General features: G+C 36.8%; 1 protein-coding gene and 1 pseudogene across 1 annotated transcript in view; one reads left to right on the forward strand and one right to left on the reverse strand.

Annotated features, from left to right (window-relative positions):
* Positions 1–2,175: 2,175 nt before the first annotated feature.
* On the reverse strand, positions 2,176–2,890 carry LOC6035207 (annotated as a pseudogene).
* Positions 2,891–20,806: 17,916 nt separating this feature from the next.
* The window catches only part of LOC6046209 (dromyosuppressin), a 52,419-nt gene continuing 47,065 nt past the window's right edge, over positions 20,807–26,160 (forward strand). Inside the window, exon 1 of the mRNA XM_001863403.2 lies at positions 20,807–20,930. Coding sequence (XP_001863438.2) covers positions 20,929–20,930 — 2 coding nt within the window. The 5' untranslated portion in view covers positions 20,807–20,928. The remainder of the gene's footprint in view (positions 20,931–26,160) is intronic.

Consider the following 26,160-nt stretch of genomic DNA (forward strand, 5'->3'; position numbering starts at 1 on the left):
TTCGGCATCATCCTCGACAGTGCCATGATCGCCTTAGCCGCCTTCTCGCAGGCGTAATCGACGTGGCTGTTGAAGTTCAGCCGGTCATCCACCATCACCCCGAGGTACTTGAGCGCTCTCTTCGAGTGCACGACGTGTTCTCCAACGTGTATCTGAGCCTGCTGCACCTTCTTGTGGTTACTAACCAGCACCATCTCCGTCTTGTGGTGAGCGATCCGCAGCTTCACCTCGAGCATCCAGTTCTCGATCATTGCGATTGCCTCCATAGCCAGCACTTCGACCTCCTCGACATTTTCGCCGGTTACCGTCAGCACTATGTCGTCTGCAAAGCCAACAATCTCTACGCCGTTGGGTAGTCCCAGTGTCAACACTCCGTCATACATTCCGTTCCACAGTGCTGAACCCAGAATGGATCGCTGCGGAACTCCCGCGGTAACAACAACGGTTTCTTGTCCATCGGCAGTGTCGTAGACCAGCACGCGGTTCTCGAAGTAGCTCTTCAAGATCCTGCACAAATAGTCAGGCACCTTCATTTTGTGCAGCGCTGCTGCTATGGCCGCCCAGCTCGCACTGTTGAACGCGTTCTTGACGTCAATCGTGACTATTGCGCAGCAACGGTTCCCCCTGCGTTTTTTCCTCCGCGCTTCGTCGGCTTTCTCGACCACTTTCCGGATGGCGTCCACCGTGGATCTCCCTTTACGGAAGCCGAACTGCCTCGCTGCTAAGCCATGCTCGCTCTCCGTGTACTTGGTCAGCCGGTTAAGGATGATCCGTTCCAGAAGCTTTCCGAGGGTGTCCAGCAAACATATAGGCCTATACGATGATGGGTCCCCGGTGGTTTGCCTGGCTTCGGCAGCAACACGAGCTTTTGAACCTTCCACGGGTCGGGGAAGTGTCCTTCGTCCAGGCATTTCTGCAGGACTGTTCGAAACCTGTCCGGGAATGCTAGAACCGCCGATTTCAGGGCGAAATTCGGGATTCCATCCGGGCCGGGTGCTTTCTTCACCTTCAATCTCTTCGCTACTGCCACAAGTTCTTCGTTGGTGATCAGATGACCTTCGGCGTTGCTACCCCCTTCGTCGTTGTACGGTGTAGGAGGCCATGTCGTTGGGTCATGTCTTGGGAAGAGCCCTTCCACAATGACCTTCAGCTTGTCGGGACACGTTTCAGCCACCATCGATGGGCCTCTGATCTTCGCCATCGCCACACGATATGCGCTCCCCCAAGGGTTGTGTGTGTGTGTGTGTGTGTGTGTGTGTGTGTGTGTGTGTGTGTGTGTGTGTGTCAAAATTCTTGCCAAGTTTTCTCAGCACTGGATTAATAGATTTTGATCAAACCAGTTGCATTCGACTTGGTATAGTCGTAATCGATGTCCGGATCCATCATACAACCATAGACTAATAAAAGACTACTCAGTGGGCTCTGAACCATGACTCAACCTTTTTATGACCCCTCGGCACGGCCGGTTCACTGTCAAACATGAAAGATCGAAATGTCAACAACTGACAGCTCTGACTTTGACATGACATTTCGCGCAATGTTATTGTTTATGTTTTTGTTTTGATTTAGACGGAACTAGGATCCGGATGAGGACGATGGGCCATGTTCCGGATGAGGAAGGGATCTCGAGCGAAATCCCGAGAGTGGTCGGTTCTAGACAAGAAGCGGCTCTCGATCGAGATCATTGTGGGATGTTATTCGTCTTCTTCCCAAAAACGATCCACGTGATCACCGTCGGGTTTGCCAAGCAAAACCAGCGCGGGCCACCTCCGGTTAATACCGCTTTCCGGCTTCAGCTGAAGAAAACCGTCCTCCTCCAATCCGGAATTGTCACACTGAAAGGCAAGAATGTGCACCTACTTCAAAAACCTCAAATCAGCCAAGTTCTTTGCCCTGAACCGTCAACTTGGCATTCCGAACCCCAGCGATAACGTCGTCAAACAAAAATTTGTCCCCGAACCAGTTTCACCGACAATCCGTACGACCGCCCAGTGCACCTCCTTCTCCGTCACCTATATAGGCGAACTGTACGCGGAGGTCAGCACAGATTGTTCCACTTAGAAGGGAGCCCCCAAAAAGGAAGCCCACTTCGTCCCGGAACTGAGACCCACCGAAGTCGCTAAGTTCAAGAATCCTCATGGGTCATGGGGAAAAATTCCTTCTTTTGCTTTGGTAAATACAAAGAAAACAAAAACGACGATAATTTTTATCATGCACTTGAAAGTTTATTTTCAATGGTTGGTTACAACGGTTACAACTTTTTCAACATGATCGAAATTCACTTTTTTTTTTTGTTCACATAGTTCTTGACAAATTCCTCGCCCTTCCGGATGTTTTTCTTCAGCTCCGATATGTCCTTCTTCAGCAGCTCCTGTCCGTAGGCGTTCACCTTGGGCAGACCAAGGTTCTTCTCGAGAACGTTCTTGCCCAGCAGCAGCAGCGTGGAGAAGTAAGTGACGAGCGGACGAACGCGCACTCAATCACGTTCTTTTTGCCGTTCATGGCATGGGCCATAGCAAGGGCAAAACGGGCTTCAGCGTAGGCCGTCGTGAGAGTGTCCGCACCGGCACCGGTCTTGGTCTTGAGGACCTCCTGAATGCGTACCGCCAGGGTGGCAATCTTGTCCTGGGGAAGCTCACTGGGATAATGGTCTGGCCGGAGTGGCCTCCGATGACCGGAATGTTGACCGGAAATGTTGACCCGCCGAAGTCGACACCCTCACCGATGAACGTGTTGGGACGGACAATGTACAGCATGGAAATGCCAAACGCGCACTTCGGTTCCAAAATCCGGCCTTTGGTAGAGTGTCGCAGGCAATCGTTACCATCGAGTTGTCTAGATTCGAGATGATCAAATCATCCGGCGGCAAGGTCGCGGACGATCGAGGTGTTCATATTGAACAGATTTCGCTTACGAGGAATGATGACAAACAGCAATCATCTGGAAAAGAGAACACCAATGATAAACTGATAAAATAAGCATTTATTTTAAAAGCTAAACATTACCTTAAAACCAAACACCAGTCAATTTCGCTCGTTGCGCCAAACAAAAATCCCTGCACAGCTGATTGACTTATTTGCAGCCTGCCTTGATCGCTAAGCAAAACAAAAACAAACAAGATGCGCGCGTAAATCAGCACAAAACGAAATCGAAAAAACCAGCGCTGCCAGGTCGTTCTGTCATACGAGGGGCGAACCGATGTGTGGTTCAACGTGGTACTCGCGGTTCACAGCTTATGAGTCATACTTTTTGAAAAATTTTGTTCGGAGTGTTTAGTCTTTAATTAGTCTATGATACAACCCTTCGTTTGTTAGGTTATTGAAAGACCTTTCCAACGAGTCCGAAACATTGAAGATCTGCCAACCCTGTATTGAGTTATGACCACTTAAGTGATATTTATTGTACGATCAGTTCCTAGCTGGACTCGGTCGCTGGAAACGACCGGCGACTCAACGACCGACGAAATAGGCGGCGAGCCAGATGCGGGCATAAAATGTCAAAATCTCTCCCCCCCCTCACTTCGTCTCACCATCCAGCTGCAGCTTTGTTGGCAAACAAACGGAGCACGCGGTCGCATGATGGCGGCATCGAGCCAGAATTAGGGGTGATCATGTGATTACAAATGAAAGTTCAAGAAAAATATTTTTTTCCGACCTAATAAAAAAATTGCGAGCATGTTTAAACAATTATTCCTGATGTCGGAAAAGTGATAAAAAAGCTAAATTTTAATCCATAATATTTCTATAAATTCTCGATTAAATTTTCAAAAGGCCCTATTTGCATAGGAAACCCATGAGGGATAGGTTGTTTTGAATATTTAATCTAGAATATTGAATTTTTTCACTCCAACTGGGAACCCCTAGGTCTATCCACGACAGTTTCCAATGACCGTGAGAAGATGCCAGAAAATCCAGCTACGAGCTAAATCCACAATATGTACCTTATTGAAGCTGGATCTCATTTATATCATAGAATAGAGATAGGTAGAATTGCCACTTGCCGATTCCCCCTTGTAAACGTCAAGCGACACTGCCGACAGCGCCACCACTGCTCGAAACGGGGAACTTCAGTCGAAATGCGCACTGTGCACTTTGATGGAACTGCCCTGTGCATTCTGGAGGGTGCGTTTTGTTTGACAGTGACAGATGGAAAAAGGCTTGTTGACGTTCAGTTGGCAATCAAAAATGTGAAATGGTGCTTGGAAGCCGGATGAAAAGACGAGACTAGTGAAGGTGGTAGAACGTTAGGATTAGGCGCAAATTGCGGTTTAAGTCTTTGCTGGAACACCACGACCACTTTTCTTCACTCCGAACGGCAAAATAGTCATTTCCTCTTCCGATTCTTTACTTGGTTTGACAGCGACAGCGAAATGTCAACATGACAAAACAGATGTCTTGGAGAAGTGAAAACGGGTGTCAACTTATTTGGCATAATCTTGAAATTTAGAAAAAAAAAATGCTGATGCGAAATAAAAATCATTTAATCTTATTTAAAGCAAAATATCCTAGTTAAGGGATGCACTTATCTTGAATTTTCATAATTGTTTTGATTTGTTTTCCATGTTTTTTTTAAATCATTTTACATTTTTAATGAATAATATATATGTGCCAACCAGTTCTCCACATTCTTGACAGTATTATGCGCAGGGTGTTGTAGTTCCCCGTTTCGCCGCTGGCATCAGTTAGGCAGCACAGTTTTGTCCCCCGGTCGGTAAATGAGTGGCAATTCTATCTTTCTCTATTCTATGCTTATATATATGCAAACCATGTCCGGATCCATCATCCAACCCATCGGTTAGGTAATTGAAAGACCTTTCCAACGAGTCCAAAACATTGAAGATCTGGCAACACTATCTCGAGTTATTTCCACTTACGTTATATAGGGGAGAGTGGGGAGACTTGATCCCCGGGGACACTTGATCCCAAGCCTGTATCTCGTCAGCATGTGGGTGAAACAATTAGCCTTGTTCTAGAAAGTTGTGCGAGATTAACTAAAACTCATTGTAGAAAACAAAGAAAAAAAAATAAAAATGTTCAGATTGAGTTACACACATTTTTTTTAAAACAAGCTGAAAAAAACTTCCAAGAGATCTTTTTTCTTTGTTTTGATATGTATAGAAAACACTCAAAAGTTATTCAAAAAATATTTTTACACATGAATTGTTTGATAAACTTATCAACTACAAAACCCTCACGCAAAACGTATAGGTTTTATATGAAATTGCTGTAACTTATAGAAAATTAAAAGTTTGGATGAATAAGAAACATTTTGCTTAAGATTTCTTCAAAATGTTGAAAGGGGGATCAAGTTACCCCTAACATTTTTAAAATGCCGGATTAAAATATTTTTTTTATAACGCTTGGCATGATTCGAAGAGTTTATCTGATGAAATACCCTTATTAGCCAAACATAGATGAATGTTAAGCTTTCAATTCATGCAAAAAGTTTATAGTTATGTGATAAATTGACAGAGGTATGTGCGATACAAAAAAAGGGGATCAAGTCTCCCCACTCTCCCCTATGTACTTCCTCTCCACTGGCAAAAGGCGCCATGTACATAATGTTGTTTGTTTATTTCTCAACAGGCACTTATTGCCCAAATAAACTTAAAAACTAAGACTAAAACTAGAACATTCGTCTTAACACTGATAAAAACTTGGACTTTAACACATCGCGGGACAAACTGACGTCAAAAACAGAGGACACTTTATTGAAACTGGTGAAAATTCTTTCTGATGTAAGATTACACTTTTTTTTACCCAGAATCTGTTACCATTTCTTGATGAATATTACCATCATTTTTTTCTGTGTATCATTTTTCGAAAACGTCAAAAAATAACATGATACAGCTATGCGTAGAACGGCAGTATTGCAGGCGACTTTCATTCTCCTTCGATCGTCTATCATATGTCCTGCCATTTTGCAAATGGTAAACACCGCATTCACTCGTTCTTGGCTGTTCGCAGGGTTCTTACAAACTACGGGTATACCCGAGCAGGGGTAAATAACACGGGAATACCATATTTTGGTATTACTTGGCATAATAACAAATACCAAAATGTGCCCTTGGTTGCCCAGTAATAGATGGTATAATACCATGAAATCATACCAAAATACTGTATGGGGAAGACCAAAGCAATATCAAAACGTGCCATTCCAAGGGCAAATGAAAACCAGACAATAACAACTTTTCGGGTAAATAAAAATCTCATTGGACAAAAACAGTGAGAATTTTTATAGGATTACAACGGGAATTCAATTTGGCTAATGGGATTGCAATGAGAAATGGGTAGAATTTTGATGCTATACTTAAATCCTTCGAACAGGCAGGAAAACGAAGTCTTGCTTGGAGAGCCAAAAAATATCAGGTAAAGAAAACTAGAGGAATACTGGAATCGAACTCATGACAGGTAAGGTGAGGACACCATTTTAGCTACCCGTTTACCAACTGAGCTATCAACGCTTATTGAAAACGAGCTGCTGCTGCACAACATGTTTTAGTTGCAGGCAAAATATCAAGAAATTCAAAGAAAGAGAAACAAACTAAACCAGAACGAGAAAGGCTTTAGCCCAGGCAGCGTGGCATTTTTCGAGGATGCATGATTCCAACTGAATAGGATTCAACACAAATCCAATATTAAAAGGATTATAGAACGAAGTTCGAATACCACATGCATACCAACATTTTGGTATTGAAAGAGTTATTTTATCAAATTAACAAAGATTGACATTATTTTTTTTTGAGTTTATCGATTATGACGAAAAAAGCACACAATGTTAAGTAAAATCCATTCTAAAATCCTAATTTTTTCACGTAAAACCTATTGTTGTCGTAAAGTTAATCGTCTAAATATATAAATGTTTTTCTTATCATTTTCAAATGTATCAGCATACTTTTAGGAAGTATGCAAATCATTTAAAATAGATTTTTTTTTATGAATTAACTTTATTTTATAATATTTTTATTTAAATTATCTTTACAATACCAATGTATGGTATTCCCTAATTTATAATGATCATTAAATGACTTTTTTAGACCAAAATGAAGTAGTTGGCTATAATTTGGAGTAGATTTGTGTTTTTAAGTATGTAAGTAAGTAACAGTATGTCAAAATTCGAAATTTTCTTAAAATTTGCCCAATAACAAAACAATACCAAATTTTGGTATAATACCTCAGATTAGTATTAACTTACAGTATGTCAAAAAAGTATTTACACCCCTTGGGCACTATGCACATTTTGTGATGAAACATGTAAAAAATTTAAAGTTTGACAAGAACCTAGTACTACGTTTTGTTCAGAATCTTGATGTTTATCATGCTGCATTTAGTTCAAAATGTCCAGTTTTTCGACACCTGGCTGCAATTAAAAAGGATCGTTTGTACGAGAGTGAATAGCAATCAAATGCTTGCAGGAAAGTAAATGCTACAGATATAATCTATTTGAATATTGCTGGACTGACCACAAATTACGTATCTTTACGGCAGTCAGGGCCGTGCACAGGATTTTCGAAAGGGGAGGGTTTTCTCGAAAGGGGCGCATGGGGTGCTTGTTTAGATTGCGAAAGGGCGCTAACAGTCAATCTTTAAACTCAATAAATAATACTTTGGTATATTTTACATATATTGTGCTGTTTCGAATCCCGCGGCGGACGCTCTAAAATTCTAAGTGTAAATATGGGTATCCGGCGCCGTCGCTCTGTGCCTTACTCAAACAGGGCGGCGAAGTCCTTGTAGTTAAAAGGAAGACAGTGGTTGGTCTAGTACCGGCCGACAGATATAAAGTCAGCTTCGTTTTTTATATATTTTACATTGGTGCAACAGGAGACTACACTTTTTGAATTGGCGCTGCAAATCGTGTTGAATAGCGCCATGAAGGGGGGACGTTAATTCGGAGTTTGAGCGAATTTGAGATTTTTGCGCAAATGAGAGTTTTGGCGTAAATCGGAAGAGGCATGAGCCGTTCACTTGTGGAGCGTAAAACGGGGTTTTAGTGAAGAAGTGAAGCAGTAATTGCTCAAAACTAGATTAAATTTTCAAAACAACCTATCCCTCATGGGTTTCCTATGCAGATAGGACCTTTTGAAAATTTAATCGAGATAATAAGTTTTCATAAGTTTTTTTTAATATTAAGAGTAGTTCTCTACGATTTCGCAAATTTTTTTCACGATTTTTAGCTTTTCATTTTTTTGATTTGGATGAAACTTTGCCATGCATTATGCATTCCATATGTCAAAAGAAGCACAATTGCATAATTCGTTTTTCTATACAAATGTCCATACAATTCTGGGGCCGGTCATATTATTCATCTGGTTTAGGAGATATGACGATGATAAACGTAAAAGTGGACAAAAATTGTTGAAGCAATTTTGTTAACAAAATGTACCGTTTTCAGGTTAAAGCAAATTTTAGGACTGCATTTTCAATTTATTTTGGTTTCTTTTTTTTGTATGTTTTTCATTTTTTTTACTCTAGAACAAACCATTATCATTTAAATTGTTAAAAAATGCTTAGAGGTATAGTCTGAAACAATAGAAAAAAAAGTACAGAAAATATTTGTGAAAAACACAGCCAAGAAAAATTTTCATTTTTTAAAACATTGGTAAAGCCAAATAAAACAAGTCAGTCAGTTTTAAGAGTTCACCTTTCCAATGCTTTTTAAAGGTCGAAAATTGGTAAAAAAAAAAGATTTTTGGAGAATTATTAGATCGAACCCCGCCTAGAGGTGGGGTTGGGTTGTAGCTGGATAAACTGAAAGTGTTCAACTGATCATAACTCGGAAACTACTGGTTTTCAATCGACTTTTCTTTGCATTCCCTATGTCAAAAAAAGCAATTTTGCATCATTTGTTTTTCCATACAAGTCTCCATACAGTTTTGAGGGCTGGAATGGGTATGTAAACGTATGAAATTTTGTATCTTTGGACGGAATTTTCTGAAAATCTGAAAAGATAGATAAAAACTTCATTTTTGGGTCAAACATTTGTAACAGACTTTTTGAGCATAAAAAAAATTAAAAAAGATAATTTTGAATATATTTCTATCGATTCCTTGACTTTTCCGAAGAAACGTCCTAGAAAATCGATAAAAAGTAACAAAGTTGCTACAGGAAACAAAGATATACAGTATGTTTTCGGTAACTGAGCGTTGTTTAACTGGGCTGCTTTTTAACTGGGCGCTCGATAACTGGGCCGTAGCCCAGTTAAAAAGCAGATAAACGTCAAAAAACCAAAACTAACCGAAATCACCGAGGGGATAATGGATGTAAAAATCATGTTCAACAAATAAAAAAAACTTTTTTCAAACTTTTATGTAATTTTAAGTCAAAATTAAAGAAATATGAAAAGTAATCATTGTAAATAAATTTAAGCAACTTTTATTTTTATATTTTACCAAAAAAATATTATGCATCGATAGTCCCCTCGTTATTTTTCGTTCAGCCCAGTTAGCGAACAGCATTCGGTGACTGGGCTACGTTCTCAGCCCAGTTACCGAACAACTACTGTATTTCGATTTACCCCAGAAAATGTTCCGAAAAGGCACCTCTCTCATAAACAAAATTTAAAAAATGATAAAATAATTAACATATTAAAAAAAATGCTATCAACGCCTGAATAGCACCATAGAAATGATGAAAATATTTTGAAAATAAGATTTCAAAGAAAGTTTCACAACACGTAAAAAAAATAATCAAAAAAAAGTTAGCTTAAGCAACATAAAAATGATAAAAAGTTGCACCTTGTGATGAAATAATTTTTTAAATAAAACAATGTGACTACCTTTTTGAAAATAAAATTTCACTAGAGGTGGCCTCATGACAAAATAAAAAAAAATGAAAAAAGTAGAGCAACATAAAAAAAGATCAAAGATAAATATTTTGAAAATAGGATTTTACCAGCGGCGTTTTGTTGATAAAATTATTTGACTATCGGCGCTCCTCAAGCTATAAAGACTATTCAAAATTAGTCAAACAAAGTTTGCCAACCGGCGCAAAAAATGTAGCTAGAACGCTAAACAGAATTTTTATTTTTTTATGTTACCGTACGCCAAACTTTGTTTTGCTCTTATTAAACAGTCTTTATGTTGCTAGAGGGGCGTCGATAGTCAAACCTTTTTTTGTTGAATGTTTTAATTTTGTCATAATAGCGTTTCCAGTTTAAGCTGATTTGGGCACCGATTATTCAACTTTTTTCAATATTTTTACCAATTTTTTCCCCACTCATAAGGGCGCCTCCAGTAAAACTTACATATTGAGAATTTACATAAAATGTTTACGTCATAGGGGCGCCCCCATTCCATTTTCCATATCGAGAATTTGCATGATTTTTTTAAGTCGTAGGAGCGCCTCAAATCAAAATGTTCATATCGAGAATTTGCATGATTTTTTTAGTCATAAGGGCGCCTCCAGTCAAATTTTCACAACAAAATTTGTATGGCGCCTCCAATTAAATTTTCATAATTTTCATAAAAATGTTTTAGTCATAGGCGCCCCAGTCAATTTTCATAATAAAAAATTGTATGATTTTTTTATAGTCGTAGTCACGCATCCATTAAATTTTTCATAGCAAAAATTTTCATGATTGTTTAAGTCGTAGGGGCGCCTTCTGTCAAATTTTTGGTATTGAAAATTTGTTCTAAAAAATTTAAGTCACAAGTTGAATTTTCATAATAAGAATTTGTATGATTTTTTTAAGTCATAAGGGCGCCTCAATCCAAGTTGCCATATCGAGAATATGCCTTTAAAGCCGTAGAGGCGTCTTCAGTCATATTTTTTACATTAACATTATTTTTTTTAAATACATATTTAAAAAAAATAATTCATAATTTATTTTTCATTTTAATTCATTTTTCATATCCAAAATTTGCATGATATTTTTAAGTCGTAGGGGCGCCTCCAGTCAAATTTTTAATATTGAGAATATGTTTAATAAAAATTAGGTCGTAGTGGCACCTCCAGTTAAATTTTCGTATTGAGAATTTTCATAAAAATGTTTCATTCATAATTATCATAGGTCACATTTTCATAATAAGAATTTGTATAATTTTTTTTAAGTCATAAGAGCGCCTCCATTCATTTTTTCATATCGAAAGTTGGCCTGATTTTTTTTAAGTCGTTAGGGCGTCTCCAGTCAAAATTTTATATTGAGAATTTGAATTGGAAAAAAATAAATCGTAGGGGCGCCTCCAGTTAAATTTTCATGATTTTCATAAAAATGTTTAAGTCAAAGGGACGCCTCCAGTCAAATTTTTCATATCGAGAATTTGCATGATTTTTTTTAAGTCATAAGGGCGCCTCCAGTCAAATTTTCATAATAAAATTTGTATGATTTTTTTAAAGTCGTAGTGGAGCCTCCAATCAATTTTTCATATCGAGAATTTGCATGATTGTGTTAAGTCGTAGGGGCGCCTTCAATTCAATTTTTATATCGAGAATTTTCATAAAAATGTTTAAGTCATAGGACGCCTCCAGTCATTTTTTCATAATAAGAAATTGTATGATTTTTTCAAAGTCGTAGGGACGCATTCATTAAATTTTTCATAGCGAAAATTTTCATGATTTTTTAAGTCGCCTCCTGTCAAATTTTTAATATTGAGAATTTGTTTAAAAATTAAGTCGTAGGGGCGGCACCAGTTAAATTTTCATAATAAGAATTTGTATGATTTTTTAAGTCATAAGGGCGCCTCAATCCAAGTTGCCATATCGAGCATATGCCTTTAAAGTCGTAGGGGCGTCTTCAGTCATATTTTTACATTGGGAATTTGTATTTAAAAAAAATTTATAGGGGCGCTTTCAGTCAATTTTTATATCAAGAATTCGCATGATTTTTTTAATTCTAAGGGGCGCCTCCAGTCAAATCTTTAATGTTGAGAATATGTTTAAAAAAATTAGGTCGTAGGGGCGCCTCCAGTTAAATTTTCATATTGAGAATTTTCATAAAAATGTTTCATTCATAGTCATAGGTCAAATTTTCAATATAAGAATTGGTATGATTTTTTTAAGTCATAAGAGCGCCTCTAGTCAAATTTTCATTATAAAATTGGATGTTTTTTTAAGTCGTAGGGGCGCCTCCAGTCAAATTTTTATATGGCATATTCGTACTGAAAAAAAAGTCGTAGGGGCGCCTCCAATTAAATTTTCATAATTTTCATGAAAATGTTTTAGTCATAGGGGCGCCTGCAGTCAAATTTTTCATATCGAGAATTTGCAAGATTTTTTTAAGTCATAAGGGTGCCTCCAGTCAAATTTTCATAACAAAATTTGTATGATTTTTTAAAGTCGTAGGGGCGCCTCTATTTAATTTTTCATATCGAGAATTTGCATGATTTTTTTAAGTCGTAAGGGCGCTTCCAGTCAATTTTTTATATTGCATATTCGTATTGAAAAAAATTAAGTCTTAGGGGCGCCTCCAGTTAAATTTTCATTATTTTCATAAAAATGTTTTAGTCATAGGGGCGCCTTCAGTCAAATTTTTTACATATCGAGAATTTGCATGATTTTTTTGAGTAATAAGGGCGCCTCCAGTCAAATTTTCATAACAAAATTTGTATGATTTTTTTTAAAGTCGTAGGGGCGCCTCCAGTCAAATTTTTATATTGCATATTCGTATTGAAAAAAATTAAGTCTAAGGGGTGCGTTCAGTTAAATTTTCATAAAAATGTGGTAGTCATAGGGGCGCCTCAAGTCAAATTTTTTATATCGAGAATTTTCATGTTTTTTCAAGTCATAAGGGCGCCTCCAGTCAATTATAATAAAATTAATATGATTTTTTTAAAGTCGTAGGAGCGCCTCCATTCAATATTTCATTTCGAGAATTTGCATGATTTTTTTAAGACGTAGGGGCGCCTCCAGTCATATTTTTATATTGCATATTCGTATTGAAAATAATTAAGTCTAAGGGGCGCGTCCAGTTAAACTTTCATAAAAATGTGGTAGTCATAGGGGCGCCTCAAGTCAAATTTTTTATATCGAGAATTTTCATGTTTTTTCAAGTCATAAGGGCGCCTCCAGTCAATTTTTATAAAAAAGTTAATATGTTTTTTTTAAGTCGTAGGGGCGCCTCTATTCAATATTTCATTTCGAGAATTTGCATGATTTTTTTAAGACGTAGAGGCGCCTCCAGTCAAATTTTTATATTTCATATTCGTATTGAAAAAAATTAAGTTTTAGGGGCGCGTCCAGTTAAATTTTCATAAAAATGTGGTAGTCATAGGGACGCCTCCAGTCAATTTTTTTATATCGAGAATTTTCATGTTTTTTTCAAGTCATAAGGGCGCCTCCAGTCAATTTTTATAATAAAATTAATATAATTTTTTTTAAGTCGTAGGGGCGCCTCCATTCAATATTTCATTTCGAGAATTTGCATGATTTTTTTAAGACGTAGGGGCGCCTCCAGTCAAATTTTTATATTGCATATTCGTATTGAAAATAATTAAGTCTAAGGGACGCGTCCAGTTAAATTTTCATAAAAATGTGGTAGTCATAGGGGCACCCCCAGTCAATTTTTTTATATCGAGAATTTTCATGTTTTTTCAAGTCATAAGGGCGCCTCCAGTCAATTTTTATTAAAAAAATTAATATGATTTTTTTTAAGTCTTAGGGGCGCCTCCATTCAATATTTCATTTCGAGAATTTGCATGATTTTTTTAAGACGTAGAGGCGCCTCCAGTCAAATTTTTATATTGCATATTCGTATTGAAAAAAATTAAGTCTTAGGGGCGCCTCCAGTTAAATTTTCATAATTTTCATAAAAATGTTTCAATCATAGGGGCGCTCCAGTCAAATTTTTCGTATCGAGAATTTGCTTGATTTTTTAAGTCATAAGGGCGCCTCCAGTCAAATTTTCATAACAAAATTTGTATGATTTTTTTAAGTCGTAAGGGTGCCTGCTTTCAATTTTTCATATCGAGAATTTGCATGAAATTTTGAAGTCGTAGGGGCGTCTCCAGTCAAATTTTTATATTGCATATTCGTATTGAAAAAAAAAATAAGTTTTAGGGGCGCCTCCAGTTAAATTTTCATAATTTTCATTAAAATGTTTTAATCGTTAGGGCGCCTCCAGTCAAATTTTTCATATCGAGAATTTGCATGATTTTTTAAAGTCGTAGGGGCGCCTTCAGTCAAATTTTTATATTGCATATTCGTATTGAAAAAAAAAATAAGTGTTAGGGGCGCCTCCAGTTAAATTATCATAATTTTCATAAAAATGTTTTAGTCATTAGGGCGCCTCCAGTTAAATTTTTCATATCGAAAATTTGCATGATTTTTAAAGTCGTAGGGGCGCCTTCAGTCAAATTTTTATATTGCATATTCGTATTGAAAATAATTAAGTCTAAGGGGCGCGCTCAGTTAAACTTTCATAATTTTCATAAAAATGTTTTAGTCATTAGGGCGCCTCCAGTCAAATTTTTCATATCGATTTGAAAAAAAAAAATCTCTTTGGCATTTTAGCAACATAGCTAAAAAAAAATCGGCCCTTCGGCCCGAGGGGCGCATGGGGTGTAACTAACTTAATTTGCCAGGGGGGGGTTAAACCCCTAAAACCCCCCCCTTGTACACGGCCCTGACGGCAGTTAGTGGAAAGCTCGCAACCTCTTTTAGTATTACTTTCTGAAACGCATATTACTGAACCGGAAGCATTCGATCAATATTCCATTCCAGGGTATAAAGTTGTATTTTGTTTGTCGCACTCTAGGCATATTGGAGGAGTTGCTATTTATTATAAAGAATCTATTTATCTTAAAGTGTGCTTAAACGAGTTTTCTGAAAATAACTGGTGTTTGGGTATTACAGTTGAAAAAGGCATGAATACTGGTAATTATGGAATTTTGTATCATTCACCAAGTTCTAGTGACCAGCGATTCATTCAAATTTTAGAAAATTGGTTGGAAAATTTCTTAGATATGAGTAAATTTAATTTGATAGCTGGTGATTTTAATATAAATTGGCTTGATGAGCAGAATTGTACACATCTAAAGAGTCTTACAGAATATTTAGGTTTAACACAAAAAGTAGCTGCTTTCACAAGAATAACGAGAAATAGTAGAACACTGATCGACTGCGTTTTCTCCAACATAGATTGCGTTAAAGCTGTTGTTAAAAGTGAATGGAAAATAACAGACCACGAAACACTGGTTATTACGATCTCAGACTTTGATTTGGAATCTCCGGATGACCGTATTAAAATTAAATCTTGGAAAAACTATACACCTTCAGCTTTGTGCGATCTTTTGGAAAGGCGTGTAAATTTTAGGACATTAACTGGAGAACTCGACTTCAAATCAAGAATTTTGACGAATACTTTGAAAAATTGTACAAACGAATTAGTAACTACGCAGTACATAAACAAGAAAGATTCGAACAGTTGGTATAATGGAGAACTTATGAGATTAAAACAAAAAAGAGATAAACTTTACAAGAAATTCTGTCGAACAAATAATACTAGACATTGGAAAAAATACACAGTTGCAAGAAACAGGTACTCAAAAAGATTAAAAACAACCAGAAGTACTCACATTCAAAACAATATAGAACGAAATAAAAATAACAGTAAAGAACTATGGAAAATATTGAAAAATTAATGAAATCTAAAGACAGTCTTCCAAGAACTATTCTTTTTGGAGATATTGAAGAATGTTCCGATGATGTTATTGCCAGTAAATTTAATAATTATTTCATTGAGAGTGTTGTTGAAATAAATGAGAGCATAGAAAGAACTGATGAACCTGTTGGAATTAGGAATATGATAAATAGAAACTGCAGACTAGAAATCTTTAATCCCGTAACCTATGTTGAACTTAAAAAGATTTTTTTTGAATTAGGAAGCTCAGCAGGGATCGATAATATAAATGCAAAAGTTTTGAAAGATTGTTTTCATGCCATTGGTTACACTTTGCTTGAGATAATAAATGAATCACTTTTGTCGGGTCAAGTTCCAACAGTCTGGAAAGAATCTTTGGTTATACCGATTCAAAAAGTTGCTGGTACAAAAAAAAGCTGAAGAGTTTCGCCCTATCAACATGTTACATACGTTAGAAAAAATTCTAGAAACGGTCGTGAAAACTCAATTGCTGGAATACTTGAACATAAACAAATTATTAATACCAGAACAATCAGGATATCGTGAAGGCCACTCTTGTGAAACTGCTTTAAATTTGGTTTTAGCAAAATGGAAAGAATTTTTTGAGGACAGAAACTCCACTCTGGCAGTATTTTTGGACTTGAAACGGGCATTTGAGACAATTTCCAGGCCCTTATTATTAAAGACACTCCGAAATTTTGGTATCGGGGGTGCAGCTTTCAAATGGTTTAAAAACTATTTAAATTTGAGAACTCAACGTACAATTTTTAATGATGCAATATCTGAAAATAGGGAAAATAAAAAAGGTGCAAAAAAAGTTTGTACACCTTTCGAAAAATTAACATAAATAATGTTATTTGTTGACAAATCACCATAAATCCAGTCTCCCAACTCCAAATAGGCATCCTTGACTGATTAAAAAAATAATTTGGATTGAATATAAAGTTTACTTACTACTTAGTATAAAAGTTTATATAACTCTGGAAATTCTATATAAAACTTATCTAAACTTGATTTTGCAAACTATTAATTCAACTATATGTCAATATATTACCATAGAATTGCTAAATAAACATTTTGGAGAGGGTATAACACCGTTTTGGGGGTATTTGTATCGATAGAATAGATTTTTCGTTGGAATTTCGTACCAACCCGGAATTACGTCTTAGGAAAATCCGCCGGCATCCGAACCGGTCCACGATTCACAAGTCAACCTATGTGGAATCGGAAAGGGCATAAAATTATAACTATAAAACCCACGTTTTTAAATACCTGGGCAAAAAGTAAGTTTGATCCACGAGAACAAAAATTACGAAATTCCATACATTTTTGGAAGGTTGCTCAAACGAAACCATAACAACGTTTTTGCTTAGTTATTTAAAAACGTGGGTTTTATAGAAAACCTGGATGTATGGGTATCAAAAGATCGGAAATTTTATGCCCTTTCTGATGCCACATAGGTTGACTTGTGAATTGTGGACCGGTTCAGATGCCGGCGGATTTTCCGACTACGTAATTCCGGGTTTGTACGAAATTCCAACGAAAAATCTATTCTGTCGATACAAATACCCCCAAAACGATGTTATACCCACTCCAAAATGTTTATTTAGCAAGTCTATGGTAATATATTGACATTTATTGGAATTAAAAGTTTGCAAAATTAAGTTTAGATAAGTTTCATATAGAATTTCCAGAGTTATATAAACTTTTATACTAAGTAGTTAGTAAACTTTATATTCAATCCAAATTATTGTTTTAATCAGTCAAGGATGCCTATTTGGAGTTGGGAGACAGAATTTATGGTGATTTGTCAACAAATAACATTATTTATGTTAATTTTTCGAAAGGTGTACAAACTTTTTTTGCACCTTTTTTATTTTCGTAATAGTATTTGTTATAAAACTTTTTATAGAAATCATCTTTTCATGAGCTTTTTGTAGCAAAATGTTTGGCATGAGTTTCTGAACAAAACGTTGTACTAGGTTCCTGTCAAACTTTAATTTTTTACATGTTTCATCACAAAATGTGCATAGTGCCCAAGGGGTGTAAATACTTTTTTGACATACTGTACACTTTAGACATTTTTTCAAGGGCTCGCGAAAACCAAAATTTGGTATTGATACCATTGAATGGTATTATTTTGCATTTCCTTATTATTTACCCATGCTCGGGTAATGAACCGGTTTCCAGTATATTCCGTGTTTTTTAACTTGTGCTCAGATCTGTTTGACTTTTACACTTCCCGTGACACAATCAAAATACGCTTCCTAAATCACATAAAATCCCATCCCTGACCTGACGATACACACCTTGATTTTAAGAAACTGTGATATTTTGACGTAGACTACGTCTTATAATAATAATAATAATAATAATAGACATCACACCGTCTTTTCATACTGAATTTACTAACTAACGGGACAAACACAGAACACCCAGAGGAGATGGGCGGGAATCGAACCCCGGCCCCTTAGCACACATGAGGGATTGGCAGCCGAAGCCGCTAACCACCGCGCCACGGGGTCTTACTCGAAACTACTGGGGTGCCATTCCAAAAAACTCGGGCCGAAGGCCCTGGAATACTGCGTCATCCGTCAAACGCTTATAACTTCTTTCCCTCAAATCGAATCGCAACAATTTCTGTTGCAATCGATTCGAAAATTATTCAGCAATTTACTATCAAATTTTTAAAGTTGGCAAAATAGTTTTACTATTGAAACAATTCAATGTTTTAGAATGTTGTCAAAATGCAGAGATTCTGCAAGCCAAATGAGCGCTTCCCAAATACGGACGGAAGGAGAGAGAGGGACCAGAGCTACAACTGAAGCGCACATTGCCTTCTCGTCAGCCAGTTGCCTCTCGATGACCGGACCGTTTGGATCTTCTGAAGACGGGGTGATGACTGCAAATCTCTTCGAAGTTGCCCTCACTCTCCGTCCCTCGTCCCACCCGGTGAAATGCCTTTCAGGAACAAAGTTTGATCTACGGGGGCGACGGACTGCACAGCTTTCTGAGGCTGCTCTCACCCCCACTCCCTCTCCCTTTCCGTCATTCTTCTACCAATTCTTTGAGTTAGTCTCTTTCTGATAAAAGTCAACTCAATCGGAATTCAATTCGAATCGTTTACGAATTCCGTTTCAAACGCAATAACCGGTACGTACACGGTCCGATTGAGTTTACTGACCTAAGGGTGTGAAAGTTCTGTCTTGTCGGGGGTCCATCTCCCATTCACGATTTTATTCCATAAATGTATTTCAACTATCTAGCTAATCCTTCAAGATATAGTCCACATATCAAAACTTTTCGTAGTCTACGCCATTCCGGTTATGTCTCGCCCCCCCCTAAAGTGTCCACGTGGTTTATGGATGGTCCCCACTGTCCATCTTCATAAAAAAACAACAAAATAATCAAATGAAAAACTCAACAAAAATTTGATTGTTTTGTTAAATTAAACATGCCTTATTTTATACGTGAATTTGCTGAATACGGCGTATCGCTGTATCACATTTTTATCACAAGGCGCAGGAAAAGTCCTAAGCATGAGCAGAGTATTTGCATTATAATAATAATAATAGAATTTAAATGCATGCATAACTGTTTCGTTTACTGAGGCAGGATACATGGGGTCACTTGTTTGAATCGATAAAAACCTATTCGCTCAAGAATTCCCTAGGTCTTGGCGTTCATATATTGAATGTGTCGTTACCTTAGGGGAGAAAACCCTGCTTTACAAAATGTAAATAACGCAACTCAAAGACATAAATTACATTCTACCATTATATAATTCCGTCCGTGATATAATGTCGTATCGCAATCGGTTCCATTACAAAGTTAAAGAACATTACATTTCCAATAAGAATAAATGTTTCAACTTGAAACATGCTTTTATTAATTTTGATAAACATAATAAAAAAATGTTTTTTGTTTTTTTTTAGAAACTTCATGTAATGGTGGAAAAGATATTGGTCTTCCGCTCTTCTCTTCCCATTAAAAATAAAAAAAAAACTCGATAATCATTAAGGATTTGGTTTACAATTTGTACTAATCCAACGACTGTGTTTTTTTGGTTATCAAACCTTCTAAGAATGAGGGTATATTATCCATTAGTGAACCCCTTTCCTATATTGGACATTTTAATGAAAAATGTAATGACATCACAATTTCAAGCATGTTTAGCATCATTTAAAACAATGTTGACTCACATTGAATAGTCCTTTTCTCCAAAATGAGTTTCACTCAATTGCATATTTATTCAATAATGAGTATAAAAATAACTGTTTTTATGTTAAAACTACCAAAATCGCTGAAACTGTAAATAATTACAATGATTCAATACTATAATTTATTGTACTTAACTGAAACATCATAATTGATGTTTGAAATGAAATTTTATAATAATAAATTTTATCAGCAACTGTAAACAAATTTATTGTTTTGCTTTGGTAAACTATGTTACTAATTGATGTGGAAACATTTACAACAAATTATTTTTGAAATTTATTTTTATGTTTACAATGATTTTGACACGTTTTTTGATCATTTTTGGGAACAAGGCTTTTAAAGGTCTGTTAGGTTTTTATGTAGTTTTATGCCATATTTGATAACACTAGTTTATTTCATCAAGCGTCCATGGCGCGGTGGTAGCGTGTCGGATCAATAACCAAGAAGTTGGTGGTTCAATCCTTATTCTACTAAGGGTTTTTTTATTTGTGAAATACAACCAAAAAGCCGTCGGTAACGATAATTGTCGTAACGGGCAAAAATGTCATATATATATCGCAAAAAATGCATGAGGACAGTTTTCATGCAGATTCTGATATACTTGCATGCCATCATGCATCACAATCATGCGACCGCCGTATGGGTGTTGTCACCCTAGTGTCCACTAATGGTTAAAATACCTTACTGATAGTCTCATTCAATCTAGCATTTTTTCTTTTGAACCGTTTAGGACCAAGTTTTAGTTAATATTTGAAAATATGACGTGGATCGACATTACTGCCCTATCCATTTCCTTTTTTTCTCTTCAACCCACCAAAATGCAAGTGCTTCTACCAAACACATAATGAAGTGATTGAAGATTTCCTAACTTTCTTGTTTAATCGTATATTACAACAATGCGAAAAAAAATTCAAGTATCCACATAACTTGCTGTTTGATGAGCATCAGAGCACATGGTGGAAAGATATAATTTTGCGCCGTCGCATTATAAGGGATGAAACCACAGTCTAGAGATATAAAAGGACGTCGAGTAGGGCATGATTTCCACCAGTAGTCTTGCCAGTGAGTTGAATGCAGGAAGTGAGTTTGTGAAGTCAACATCTAAGTGAACGTTACAAAAAAGTTGACAAAATGTGAGGCTTAAACCAAAAAAGAGGTGTTTTTCACTTTTTGATAGAAATAATTAATGCTTGCAATGGCGCTCATACAATATCAATTTCGTAATAAAAACTTTGAGCAATTCCCTACGAAATCTGACGATTTCGACCATTTGGTATTTTTTTTATTTGGCTCAAACTTTGTGGGGGCCTTCTCTACCACCAAAGAAGCCATTTTGTGTCATTAATTCACCCATACAAATCTCCAAAAAATTTTTGCATCTGTTCATACAAAAATGGTACGTAAATATTCGAAAATCTGCAACCTTTTAAGGATTTTTTTTATTGATTTGGTGTCTTCGGCAAAGATGTAATTATTGATGAGGACTATTCGGAAAAAATGTACACGCAAAAAAATGGTGATTTTTTAATTAACTTTTTGCATCTTTTAAGTCATTCAGAAGTATGGGTCAAAATTTTGCCGACGAGTTATGATTTTTTTTTCAAAAATAGTGATTTTTGTTAAAAAACAAATCTTGATTTTTTTTGCCTCATTTTATTTATGTGAGATCAAAAAGTTACAAATTGTTTGATAAAGTGCATCGTTTTCAAAAAACACACATTCAAAGTAAAACTTTGTCCGAAAAATTTCGTTTTTTTTTAATTTTTTAAAATAGTTTCCATGATTGTATATCACAGAATCATTATTTTCAAAGTTCAGAAAATTTGCCATAAAATTGACTAAGAGACATTGAAGATTGGACATCGGGTTGCTGAGATCCTGTGGCTTAAAGAAAAAGAAACAGGAAAATTGAAGTTTTTTTAGTCTTACCCAAACAACCCTCCAATTTCTAATGTCGATATCAGGGATAATCCATAAACCACGTGGACACTGGGCGCCCCCTCGGGTTAACGGTCTACGATCCATACAAAAAAGTTTTTTTTATGGAAATTGTCCACGACGGGGGTTTAGAATTTCAATAAAGTGTCAACGTGGTTTATGGATGGTCCTCAGCAACGAATGGTCCGATTTTAAATGTTAAAAAAATTAAACATTCTTGTAATTTTACAATATTTTTTTGACATTTTTTTCCGTGTACTTATTTTTTTCAGAATAGTCCTCATCAATACCTTCAACTTTTCCGAAGACACCGAATCAATAAAAAAATCCTTGAAAAGTTACATTTTTGTATGAACAGCTGCCAAAATTGTGAGACAGAAGTCATAATCATTAAGCACGGATCCGGTATTTTAGTCTGGCTATGAACAAAATTCATAAAGGAGCAATTCTCCATCAAACCGGAAATGGATTTTATTTATATTTTTTGATTTGGCTCAAAATTTGTGGGGACCTTCCCTATGACTAAAGAAGTAATTTTGTTTCATTGGTTCACCTTTCATGAATGAACCAATGACACAAAATGGCTAAAAACCAAACGGCTCCGTGGCTTAATGGTTACGACTTCTGTTTCACAAGCAGAAGGTTCGGGGATCAAATCCCGGTCGGTACCTTTGAAATTTGGAATCAAGAATAAGAACTTTGAATATGAACAAAAACGAAAATTAATCAGGTGGGACTCGAACTCACACCTTTGGATTGATGGTCTGGGACTCTAACTAGTCGGCCATCCAAAAGTTATAAAATATTCCGTATTCTTCTCATATTAAATACGCTGATCCCTGATTTGCCTGAAGGGATTGGGGATCTTAAGATAGATCAAGGATCCGTCTGGTGCTTGCTTCATGTTAAGGCGGGGCCGGACAATGCCAAACGACCTCGGAATTGGACCGCAAGAATCTCTGTCATTCTGAAATGGGTCGTTGGAAGCAGCGCGAGGGCTTTTATCCCCGGGACTGAGATAAGCTGTATCAGCCTTCTACATATACAAAGTCTGATACAAATTATACTTTGAGATTTACAAAAAAGTGTCCACGTGGTTTGTGGATGGTCGCTTAGAAATTGGTCTACAATTTCAAGTAATTTCCTTAGAGCCAATTATTTAAATAAAATCAGCTTTAAACATACCGGGTTTTAATTGAAGCATTCGTTTGAGACATCATTTAAGTTCAAAATTACCCTATCAAAATTGGTCAACATTTCCCATAGTTTCAGAGGATATTTATAAAATACTGTAATACAAAAAAAAAGGTATCCGATCTTCAAATTCTGCAAAATTGTTTTGATATTTCATAATCTTCAAGGGTTTCCGAATACCAAAATTTTGTATTGATAACAGAAAAAGGCATTATCACGCATTTCTCTTGTTATTTACCCCTGCTTGGATCACCGTTTCAAGCCTTCGAACAGCTTTCTTGGAGGAATCTCGCAATAGAGAACGCCAAGGCTATACTATAGATCGAACAATTTATTTATTTGTTGTATGCATGAATTATTTTTTAGTTAAACTGTTCACACATCTTAGATTTGTCGAATAAATATGATATATTTTTGATGAATAATAGAAAAGTTACGTAACAATCAAAAATCAAATTATTCGCTCTACGGCATTGCCTTGGCGTTCTCGATTGCGAGATTCCTACTCGAAACTAGGTGTCCGAAGGCTTGATTGTTGAGGCAATTGCAAACCTCTTTTTACACCTTAGCTTCCATCCACCCCGGGATTCGAACCTTTGGATTGTTAGTCCAACTGCCTACCAGCGACTCCACCGAGACAGGACCCAGGAGACGACTCCTACATCTGGACTGAGCTAACGACCTAACCATTAGGTTAGTCCGGGGCCAACATTTACTTCCCGTCCGACGGAAGGCGTGATCAGGCAAATCTCGTCTCGAAAAATGCCACCGGGACCGTCTGGGATCGAACCCAGGCCGACTGGGTGAGAGGCAACCACGCTTACCCCTACACCACGGTCCCGAATATTACGTAACAATGTAGACTATAAATCCTTTAGAAAGCGTCCAGCAAATAAATCAGTTGAGAGCTATCAATTATGTAATGAACCGTGCTTTTCAAGTATAACTTGTACGAAGCACGGACGAACGGACATGACACCAGGAACATATCTTCTTTAAATTTCTGAAGCAAACTATCACTTGCGCCATATACATTTAAGTTGTCGAAGTAGCATCGCGCGATTACGCATGATTTCTCAAAATGTCTTATGCATTAATTAATTAAAACAGCTAGCATTGGTATGGTGCTAGTAACAGTTATTTCGCATTCTCATTCGCATGGAGATGGTGATCTGAGCGGGATGCAAACTGGATTTCGTCATGTATGTGTGATGATTATCCAGCCCAGGTTGCTTAGAAATTGATTAAAAGGAATTAAAACCAATTCTACCAGGAAACAGGACAGCCAGCACCATGAAAGCCATACATTGCCGGCCGCTCCCATCTCCACCATTCACCGGGGCAGGAATAAGGATTAGGAGCACGGGAAGTGTTGATGCTGAACTTACTTAGAAAAAGGTAGCGAATCCGCAGGCTCCTTTCCCAACCCTATTGTGGAACTCGATCAAACTGACCGCTTGATCAACCGCTTGCTGCGTAAGCATCGCGTGGAGTTGGTGGTTTTGAAAGGTAAAGGTCTGAGATTCGCTCTAAGCAAGCGATACGACCATTGGTAGAAGTGAGGTTAAAGGGTAAGTTATTATTCTCAAGGCAGACTATCGGAAGCTGCTGTTGAGACTGTTCCCGTTAAAATTGATAAATTAAGTCTTTTATAAGATTGAAAAATTCTCAAGGCATGCAATCGGATACTGCTGTTGAGAAAATTTAAAGTTTAGCTGATGGAGTTTTTATTTGCTTAAGTGTTCTTTCTTAGACAGCCGGCTGCGGAAAGATCGAACCAAATTATGTTATATCAGATTGATTTCAGCATAGTGATTCGAATATTCCGATACAATTTTTTCACGACAAGTATGTCCCGCTTAAGAAGTTAAAGTTCCAAATTTCTTCAAAAAATCTTAAAGAGGAAAAATATATTAATTTAAACATCAAGCCAAAAAAACTATTTAATATGTTCAAAAGAGCCAAATTAGCTGACGTTAATGCAATAGGTCTCACGTCCCCGAGAGATATCGCGCTTTGTGGTGAAAATCATTCAAATATACTATAAAACGTGACTTTTCGTGGGAGTATCCCGTACCGCGATTTATCGTGAGGTTTCATAAAAAATAACGCAAAAAAAATGTTTCATCATATTCATACTTTAACAACATTTTTTTTTATATCACACACAAGTCATTTGATGAGCCGGATCAATAAATATACACTCAAACCCCGATGGTTTGACACCAACTGTTGTCAAACGACCCCTTTTTAGTTTGACACCCTTTTTACACGGAGTTCACACACACAACCAAACGTGTGTTTTGATAGTGTGCGGGAGCGCCGTGTAAAAAGTGACAGTTCGTCACTTTTTAGTTTGACTTTGACCAACCAACGAGGTACAAACTAAAAAAGTGTCAAACGAAAAAGTGACCAACCACCGGGGGTTGAGTGTATTCCTATTATGTTGAGAATGTGCAATTGTTGATCAAAAAAGGTGCAGTGGTAATCCTACAGGCATAACCATCATGACGAAGAGCTTCGGACACAAAAGTAAATGAAATTTTTAGAGTTTTTAATATTTGCGTTTCTTGGCCACAAAATCAATCAAGAAATAGTTATTTCGTAAGATCTATTTATTTTTGCTCAAAGATGGTCTCGTGGTATTTTGACGTTTGATAACAATTAAAACTTTCAAACGCTTCTTCAGCTAATCGTAATAGCAAAATTTTCGAGCCAGTTTATATGAAATCATTTCATCAATTCTGTGTTAAACTTTCGGCATTGAACAATTTTCAAAAAATATTTTGCAAGCAATAAAATTTATTACAAAGAGTCATTCTGAACCATGTGTTAAAGACACAACACACAAACCCTAGAGATATATACCCATATTGCCCCAACTCTTATAGTTCTGCAAATGTCCCCTTATCGGAACATCTCCGGGGCCTCCGGCCACTCCAGGTGGTGGCCATTACTGCCAAAATGTCAAATTTCATGTGCAGTATCAAAATCCCTAAAGTTTGATACACATATTGCCCCAACTCTTATGGTTCCACAAATGTCCCCTTATCGAAACATCCCTGCGGCCTCCGGCCACTTCAGGTGGTGGCCATTACTGCCAAAATGTCAAATTTCATGTCCAGTATCAAAATCCCTAAAGTTTGATACCCATATTGCCCCAACTCTTATGGTTTCACAAATGTCCCCTTATCGGAACATCCCCGGGGCCTCCGGCCACTCCAGGTGGTG

The sequence above is a fragment of the Culex quinquefasciatus genome, chromosome 3, assembly GCF_015732765.1.
Source record: "Culex quinquefasciatus strain JHB chromosome 3, VPISU_Cqui_1.0_pri_paternal, whole genome shotgun sequence".
Classification (NCBI taxonomy): Eukaryota; Metazoa; Arthropoda; class Insecta; order Diptera; family Culicidae; genus Culex; species Culex quinquefasciatus.